General features: G+C 46.2%; 1 protein-coding gene across 1 annotated transcript in view; it reads left to right on the top strand.

The window, feature by feature from the left end:
• The first annotated feature begins 3,719 nt into the window (after positions 1 to 3,719).
• The window catches only part of SLC12A4 (solute carrier family 12 member 4), a 78,586-nt gene continuing 72,351 nt past the window's right edge, over positions 3,720 to 9,954 (top strand). Inside the window, exon 1 of the mRNA XM_044270166.1 lies at positions 3,720 to 3,961. Coding sequence (XP_044126101.1) covers positions 3,826 to 3,961 — 136 coding nt within the window. The 5' untranslated portion in view covers positions 3,720 to 3,825. The remainder of the gene's footprint in view (positions 3,962 to 9,954) is intronic.

Genomic DNA, 9,954 nt, shown 5'->3' with positions numbered 1-9,954 from the left:
TCCTGACATGTCTGTTTTAGTATCTTGGAATCCTCTTGTAGTAACAATTCTTATGACTCTATGTTGTGTCATCCCATTATTACCCCTTGGGGTACAGCCACACAGTCAGGTTTCTGCATGTAGTTTTGGAAGCCAAAATCAGTAGTAGATGATAAAAGCAAAGTATAAAGGACAGATACGACTTCTCTTTTTTTAATTCACTCCTGATTTTGGCTTCTGCATCAGGAAACCTGACAGTGTGGTCGAACTCTTAGAGAAATTATGAATTAAAGGGGTTATTCACCCCCCCCCCCCCAAAGCCTCATATAGATTATACGTACCCCGTTCCCCAGCACCTGCGTTACTCCTGATCCCCGCGCGTCCGCCACTGATCCTGATCATCTGGTGACGGGGTAGCAGTTAATAGCAGGCCACGCCGGGGATGAGCCTCCCAGCGGGTATAAGTATAACCCCTTTAATCACTAGTCTAGGGCAGGGATAGCCAACCTGCGGCTCTCCAGCTGTTTTAAAACTACGATTCCCCCCATGCCCTGCTGTAGGTTGATAGCTGTAGGCAGTCTTTGCATGCTGGGAGTTGTAGTTTTGCAATAGCTGGAGAGCAGCAGATTGGCCATCCCTGGTCTAGGTGGATGTCACATGTTAGGAGTCTGTCCCTGCACAGTCTGACACCATCCAATCAGTGCTGCCAGTGTCAGACTGTGCAGGGACACCCCCTCAACTGGTAACACCCAGCTGGTTCTTCATTGCAAACTGCTAGTAATTCATTCATTATTTCTAGCAGGAATAATACAGGAATGCCTCAATATAGTCATAAGGATAGATGCTTCAGAATTGTTATTACAGGGAAGTTGCAAGTAGTTACTAAAATAAACATGTCAGGAGAGGTAACAGCTCCTTTTTAAAGGGATTTTCCAGTCTCTCAATATTGGCAACCTAGATCAACATCAGGCACTGCCACTGATCAGCTGTTTTCGGGAGCTACATGGAAATCAAAGAGTGGAGAGAGCTGGGAGCAGAAGGCTCCATACACAGTGTAGTGGCTGTGCCGGGGTACTGCAGCTTAGCTCCCATTCACAACTTCACATTTATGGTATATGCACGGTCTCTATGATTCACCGTCCCCATAATATTTAATAATAAATGAGAGGAGGCCACATGCTTTAGGGTAGGTTCACACACAGGTTTTTGTGGTCGTTTTTGAGCCAAAGCAAGAAGTGAATGGGTTGGAAGGAAAGACTTAGGCCTTTTTCACATGAGCCATGCGGAATGTATCGGAGTCTGTTCAATGCAAAACTGATGGTTTTGCATACAAGTTGAATCAGTTTTGTCTGTGACCGTGTTCAGTGTGTCTGTTAGGATTCAATCCATTTAAGGGCCCTTTCACACCTGCGTTATAGTCTTCCGGCATAGAGTTCCGTCGTCGGGGCTCTATGCCGGAAGAATACTGATCAGGATTATCCTAATGCATTCTGAATGGACAGTCCGTCCTTCAGGATGCATCAGGATGTCTTCCGTTCCGGAACGGAAAGTTTTTTGGCCGCAGCAAATAGCGCAGCATGCTGCGCTTTTTGCTCCGGCCAAAAATCCGGAACACTTGCCGCAAGGCCGGATCCGGAATGAATGCCCATTGAAAGGCATTGATCCGGATCCGGCCTTAAGCTAAACGTCGTTTCGGCGCATTGCCGGATGCGACGTTTAGCTTTTTCTCAATGCTTACCATGGCTGCCGGGACGCTAAAGTCCTGGCAGCCATGGTAAACTGTAGTGGGGAGCGGGGAGCAGCATACTTACCATCCGTGCGGTTCCCGGGGCGCTCCAGAGTGACGTCAGGGTGCCCCAGGCGCATGGATGACGTGATCGCATGGATCACATGATCCATGCGCATGGGGCGCTCTGACGTCATTCTGGAGCGCCCCGGGAGCCGCACGGATGGTAAGTATGCTGCTCCCCCGCTCCTACTATGGCAACCAGGACTTTAATAGCGTCCTGGCTGCCATAGTAACACTGAACGCATTTTGAAGACGGATCCGTCTTCAAATGCTTTCAGTTCACTTGCGTTTTTCCGGATCCGGCGTGTAATTCCGGCAAGTGGAGTACACGCCGGATCCGGACAACGCAAGTGTGAAAGAGGCCTTATACACACATGGCCCCTTGCAGACGAGCATGTCCGGATTAGGTCCGGATGCGTCCTGGTGCATTGCGGCAAACCCGCGCGAGTAGGTATCCAATTGCAGTCAGTTTTGACTGAGATTGCGTTCCGTTGTTCAGTTTTTATGGTACCCATAAAAATGTATCCAGTGATGCAGCATTTTCCGGAACACTTGGTACCGGATCCGGCATTAATACATCTCTATGGAAATCAATGCCGGATACGGCAATTGTTCCGGGATTTTGTCTGCAAAAAATACCGCACAATGCTGCAGTATTTTGTCCGGTCAAATACTGTACGAGGGACGGAACGGAAGCCATCCTGATGCATGCTGAACGGATTGCTTTCCATTCAGAATGCATTAGGACAAAACGGAAGCATTTTTTTTCCGGTACTGAGACCCTTTACCGGATTTCAATACCGGAAAAGAATAACGCTAGTGTGAAAGTACCCTGATGCACACGACCGCGTGCTGGCCGGGTCCGTGCTGCGGACCACAAATTGCGGTCTGCAATGCATGGGCACCGACCGTGGGGCAGCCGCATGCGGATCGTGGGACCCATTCACTTGAATGCACTACTTTTTTGCGGTGCGGAGGCACGGCCAGAAACACAGGTTCTGATCTGTGCTTTCGCACCGCATCTTCGGATTTGCGGACCCATTCAAGTGAATGGGTCTGCGTCCGTGAGATGGGGTACACACGGCCGGTAGCCCGTGTTTTGCGGACCCGGCGTATGCAGCCACGGCGGGGCAATGGTTGTGTGCATGAGCCCTTAGGCCCCCTGCAGACGAGCGTGTCTGGATTACGTCTGGATGCGTTCAGTGAAAACTGCGCGATTTTGCAAGCAAAGCCATTCAGTTTTGTTTGTAATAGCGTTCAAATTTTATCACGCAGGTGCAATGTAATTTACTGCGTTTTGCACACACGTGATAAAAAAACGGAATGTTTACAAACATCTCTTAGCAACCATCCGTGAAAATGGGGCTGCATGAAAATCGCATCCGCAAGCAAGTGCGGATGTGATTTTCATGCACCCCTATTCACTTCTATGGGGCCAGCGTTGTGTGAAAATCGCAGAATATAGAACATGATGCGGTTTTCACGCAATGCAAAAGTGATGCGTGAAAACCAACGCACAAGTACACAGCCCCATTTAAATGAATGGGTCTGGATTCCGTGCGGGCGTCATGCGTTCACCTCACGCATTGCACCCACGCGGAATTCTCGCTTGTGTGAAAGGGGCCTAACAGTTCAAAATAGTCAAAGAGGCTCCAAAACAGGTGCAATTCCAGTGGTAAATGTGACCAGAAAATGACTGTCCAAAACGGCATTTTTACACCTAAAACAGAGGTAGACACTATAATAAAGGGGAGTTTTCCTCTGAACTGTTCTGTCCCAACCATATAGGGAAATGCTGACATTAACTCTTTATTTTTTGATTGAACACACTCAACTCCAGGCAGTAAAACTCCTGACTGATCACTCCGGCAGATGCTGGGGGTTGTGGTAGCCACATTCCTGACAAGAAGTCGTTCACACACGGCGGCGGCGGGGAGGGGTCTGGGGAATATGGAGCTCTCTGGGAGGAAGTGAGGCGATGGGTTAGGAATTCATGTGGAGTTCAGCTCGGACGGCTCCGCTCAAGGCTGGAAAGTTTATGTGAGCCGCGGCGGAAAATGCCGCACTTCACCGTGGTGCCGGTCACCGAGCGGCCGCAGGACGACTACTGCTCCGTGGAGGGGTTCAACTACGTGGATTACACCGAGTCCCGGCGCCCGGCTCCCGACCTGTACGACACCGTTAGCTCCGATGGTGAGTACATGGCGGGGCGGATGTGTGTGGCAGTGAGCGCGGTGTGGCGGGGTGACAGCGGCTGCCGCTCCTTCATATATACTGGATGGCAGCCAGCTACAGACTGGGTGACGCACACACACACTATATATACAGTATACTCATGCACACATACACACTATATATACACGCATACATACACACTATATATACGCATACATGCACACAGTTTACATTGCATACACACGCAAGCATGCATACATACACACACTATATATACAGTATACTCACATGCATACATACACACTATATATATGCATACATACACACTATATATACACTGCATACATACACACACACTATATATTACTCATATGCATACATACACTATATATATATATATATATATTTTCCAGAAAAGTAGGCGGCACTCCAAGAAAGATGACAAGTGAACTTTATTCACCCAGGTGGTGCAACGTTTCGGTTCCTCACTAGAACCTTTTTCAAGCCTTGAAAAAGGTTCTAGTGAGGAACCGAAACGTTGCACCACCTGGGTGAATAAAGTTCACTTGTCATCTTTCTTGGAGTGCCGCCTACTTTTCTGGATTACACATTGGAGTAAGAAGCCTATTCCCCTGGAGACGTGCACCCTCTTTTTCTTTGATTTGTGTTCCAGTGCCGCCATTTTTCCTATGTATGTATGTATATATATATATATATATATATATATATATATATATATATATATATATATATATATATATATATATACATATATACATACACACACACACACTAGGGATCGACCGATATTGATTTTTTTTTGGGGCCGATACCGATAATTTGTGAACTTTCAGGCCGATAGCCGATAATTTATACCGATATTCTGGGAATTTTCATTTTTGAAAAAAAAATAAAAAATTCCCACATCTGCTGAAAATTAATGTTTATTGTTAGTGTATTTTTTTTGTTGTAAATTTTTCTTTTTCATTTATATTTAATATTTTGGTGTTTTTATTTTTATAACTTTTTTTTTTTTTTTTTTTAACTAACTTTTAGCCCCCTTAGGGACTAGAACCCTTGTCCTATTCACCCTGATAGAGATCTATCAGGGTGAATAGGAGCTCACACTGTCCCTGCTGCTCTGTGCTCTGTGCACACAGCAGCATGGAGCTTACCATGGCAGCCAGGGCTTCAATAGCGTCCTGGCTGCCATGGTAACCGATCGGAGCCCCAGCATTACACTGCTGGGGCTCCGATCGGAGGAGCAGGGGAGAGGGGATCCTGTGGGGGGGGGGGGGGGGGGGCTCAATGCGACTGGGGTGTGTATGTATGTATGTATATATGTGTGTGTGTATATATATATATATATATATATATATATATATATATATATATATATATATATATATATATACGCATACATGCACACAGTTTATATTGCATACACACGCATGCATACATACGCGCACGCATACATACGCACATGCACAGTATATATATATATATATATATATATTACACTCACTAGGGTTGTCACCATAACAACATTTTTATTCAATTTCAATACCATAATAAAGTATTGCGATACTCGATACCACGCGAAAAAAATAAAGCACCAAAAAAGCCGCATGCATTCCGCATTTTATGGAATGTCCAGCCCATAATCAAACAGTCCTATCCTATTTTTTTGGGGGGGGACAAGGTGACAATCGTTGATGGCATTACTTATTTATTATACTGCAATTTATTGTCCATGTACATTGTATTTCATGCACTTTGCACTTTAAATGTATGTACTGAATTTGGCTCCAATATCTTGTCCATGGTTGGCGAGGTCATCTATACATGTCCCCCACTGGGGTATTTTTTTTATTATCTAGCACCTCTTTGGCCTTATCCAATGTTTTTTCAATGCTGTACTCTGTCCAATTGTGATCCTTCCACCCTGTGTGTCATCCACCATTGTTTTGTATTGTCTGTCATTGTATTTTATTGGATTTTCCCTTTTCGGGAACCATAAGTTTATATATATTGTTAGTCGTGCTGTGCCTGTTCTCTCCTTTTGGTGTCGATACTTGGTATATAGGCCTAGTACGCATACTCACTTAGTGAGTTATTTACGATTGGTGTTTATCATACAGATTGTGTAGACATTAAATATGAGACATGTAGGCTCTACAGAAGGTGAGATCCTTGTAAAGTGGGGACACGGGGTGTTTTGGCTTTGTGCGAAGCCCATGATGTACCAAACTCAATTATGGAAATTTGTAAGGATACTTTCACACTTGCGTTTTTTCTTTTCCGGCATAGAGTTCCGTCACAGGGGCTCTATACCGGAAAAGAACTGATCAGTTTTATCCCCATGCATTCTGAATGGAGAGTTAGGGCTCTTTCACACCTGCGTTCTTGTCTTCCGGCAGAGAGTTCCGTCGTCGGGGCTCTATGCCGGAAGAATCCTGATCAGTTTTATCCTAATGCATTCTGAATGGAGTGAAATCCGTTCAGGATGCATCAGGATGTCTTCAGTTCCGGAACGGAACGTTTTTTGGCCGGAGAAAATACCGCAGCATGCTGCGCTTTTTGCTCCGGCCAAAAATCCTGAAGACTTGCCGCAAGGCCGGATCCGGAATTAATACCCATTGAAAGGCATTGATCCGGATCCGGCCTTAAGCTAAACGTCGTTTCGGCGCATTGCAGGATCCGACGTTTAGCTTTTTCTCAATGGTTACTATGGCTGCCGGGACGCTAAAGTCCTGGCAGCCATGGTAAAGTGTAGCGGGGAGCGGGGGAGCAGCATACTTACCATCCGTGCGGCTCCCGGGGCGCTCCAGAGTGACGTCAGGGCGCCCCAGGCGCATGGATGACGTGATCGCATGGCACGTCATCCATGCGCATGGGGCGCTCTGACGTCATTCTGGAGCGCCCCGGGAGCCGCACGGACTGTAAGTATACCGCTCCCCGCTCCTACTATGGCAACCAGGACTTTAATAGCGTCCTGGCTGCCATAGTAACACTGAAAGCATTTTGAAGTCGGATCCGTCTTCAAATGCTTTCAGTACACTTGCGTTTTTCCGGATCCAGCGTGTAATTCCGGCAAGTGGAGTACACGCCGTATCCGGACAATGCAAGTGTGAAAGAGCCCTAATCCGTTCAGGATGTCTTCAGTTCAGTCGTTTTGACTGATCAGGCAAAAGAGAAAACCGCAGCATGCTACGTTCTTCTCTCCGGCGAAAAGAACTGAAGACTTGCCTGAATGCCGGCATTTTTTCCCATAGGAATGTATTAGCGCCAGATCCGGCATTCAGAATACCAGAATGCCGGATCCGTCGTTCCGGCCTGCGCATGCGCAGACCGGTAAAAATGTGAAAAAATGTACAAGACGGATCCGTCGGTCCGCATGACAAGCAGAGAGACGGATCCGTCCTTGCAATGCATTTGTGGGATGGATCGGCATCCGGATCCGTCTCACAAATGTTTTCAGTCAGGGGCGGATCCGGCGGGCAGTTCCAACGACGGAACTGCCCGCCGGATCACACTGCCGCAAGTGTAAAAGTAGCCTAACATGTAAGTCTTAACAAGAATGATTTAGGCTGGGTTCAGACCTGAGCGTTCTGAAACGAGCGCTCTGTATGCGCGATTGTACGGGCGTTTACAATCGCGCATACAGAGACAGGCGTGCACACATTGTCGCGCGTTCCCGAATATCTATGTGCGGGAACGCGCGACAAACGCCCAAAAAAAAGCTCAAGCACTTGTTTGAGCGTCAGGCGTTTTACAGCGCGATCGTACGCGCTGTAAAACGCCCAGGTGAGAACTATTCCCATAGGGAATCATTGGTTCTTGCCTGTTGTGCGTTTTACAGCGCGTAGGAACGCGCTGTAAAACGCTCAGGTGTGAACCCAGCCTTAGAGCCTATGATACATTCACTTGAACTCCTATGTAGAGCCAGGCATGCCTCTAGGCCTCCTGCTGTGAGTGGAGCCTCAATGTCAGGCCCTGCATGAATTTCCATGGGATCGAGTCTCTTGTGTATGTGAGGAACTGGGCATACCTAGCTGAACAGTTAAAGCGGTGTTGGCATCTGAAAGGCAGATCGTCGGGCAGATCATCACTAACAAGCGTTCGTAGGAGTGCTCGTTAGCGTTGATCTGCCTGTGTACTAGTGCCGCTGATTGCCCAATGAATGAGCGTTTGCTATTGCAATTTTTAGTGGGCTTAAAAATCATCTAATTGTGGTCTACTGCTTGAAACAATAATTTTGTACAGGGACGAGCAATGACATTAGGGATTGTTCTTCTGCATACTGTGGAGGAGATTGCTGCATGTAATAGCAGCGGTCTCCTCCACGGACGAGCAGGCGATGGTCGGGAAGAAACACTCATTTGCTGGTCTAATACCAGCCTTACGAAGACCTTGTGGAGCTGAAGGGGCCTCTGTTACTATCTACAGTTCCAAGAAAAAGTTTGTGAACCCTTTGAAATGATATGGATTTCTGCACATTGGTCATAAAATGTGATCTGATCTTCATCTAAGTCACAACAATAGACAATCACAGTCTGCTTAACCTAATAACACACAAAGAATTAAATGTTAGCATGTTTTTATTGAACACACCATGTAAACATTCACAGTGCAGGTGGCAAAAGTATGTGAACCCCTAGACTAATGACATCTCCAAGAGCTAATTGGAGTGAGGTGTCAGCCAACTGGAGTGCAATCAATGAGATGAGATTGGAGGTGTTGGTTACAGCTGTCCTGCCCTAGAAAAAACACACACCAGTTCTGGGTTTGCTTTTCACAAGAAACATTGCCTGATGTGAATGATGCCTAACACAAAAGAGCTCTCAGAAGACCTACGATTAAGAATTGTTGACTTGCATAAAGGAAAGGGTTATAAAAGTATCTCCAAAAGCCTTGCTGTTCATCAGTCCACGGTAAGACAAATTGTCTATAAATGGAGAAAGTTCAGCACTGCTGCTACTCTCCCTAGGAGTGGCCGTCCTGTAAAGATGACTGCAAGAGCACAGCGCAGACTGCTCAATGAGGTGAAGAAGAATCCTAGAGTGTCATCTAAAGACTTACAAAAGTCTCTGGCATATGCTAACATCCCTGTTAGTAAATCTACAATACGTAAAACACTAAACAAGAATGGATTTCATGGGAGGACACCACAGAGGAAGCCACTGTTGTCCCAAAAAAAATTGCTGCACGTTTACAGTTTTCACAAGAGCACCTGGATGTTCCACAGCAGTACTGGCAAAGTATTCTGTGGACAGATGAAACCAAAGTTGAGTTGTTTGGAAGAAACACACAGCACTATGTGTGGAGAAAACGAGGCACAGCACACCAACTTCAAAACCTCATCCCAACTGTGAGGTATGGTGGTGGGGGCATCATGGGTTGGGGCTGCTTTGCTGCGTCAGGGCCTGGACGGATTGCTATCATCGAAGGAAAGATGAATTCCCAAGTTTATCAAGACATTTTGCAGGAGAACTTAAAGCCATCTGTCCACCAGCTGAAGCTCAACAGAAGATGGGTGTTGCAACAGGACAACGACACAAAGCATAGAAGTAAATCGACAACAGAATGGCTTAAACAGAAGTAAAAACGCCTTCTGGAGTGGCCCAGTCAGAGTCCTGACCTCAACCCGATTGAGATGCTGTGACAGGACCTCAAGAATATTGCTGAACTGAAACAGTTCTGTAAAGAGGAATGGTCAAGAATGGTTGTGCACGTCTGACCTGCAACTACAGGAAACGTTTGGTTGAAGTTATTGCTGCCATAAGAGGTTCAACAAGTTATTAAATCCAAGGGTTCACATACTTTTTCCACCTGCACTGTGAATGTTTACATGGTGTGTTCAATAAAAACATGGTAACATTTAATTCTTTGTATGTTATTAGTTTAAGCAGACTGTGATTGTCTATTGTTGTGACTTAGGCCTCATGCACACGACCGTTGTGTGCACCCGTGGCCGTTGTTCCATTTTTTTCTGTGATTTTCTGCGGGCC

Source organism: Bufo gargarizans, chromosome 10 (genome assembly GCF_014858855.1).
Source record: "Bufo gargarizans isolate SCDJY-AF-19 chromosome 10, ASM1485885v1, whole genome shotgun sequence".
Taxonomy (NCBI): domain Eukaryota; kingdom Metazoa; phylum Chordata; class Amphibia; order Anura; family Bufonidae; genus Bufo; species Bufo gargarizans.
The sequence above is the reverse complement of the archived record's forward strand: the minus strand, read 5'-3'. Positions and strand labels throughout refer to the sequence as shown.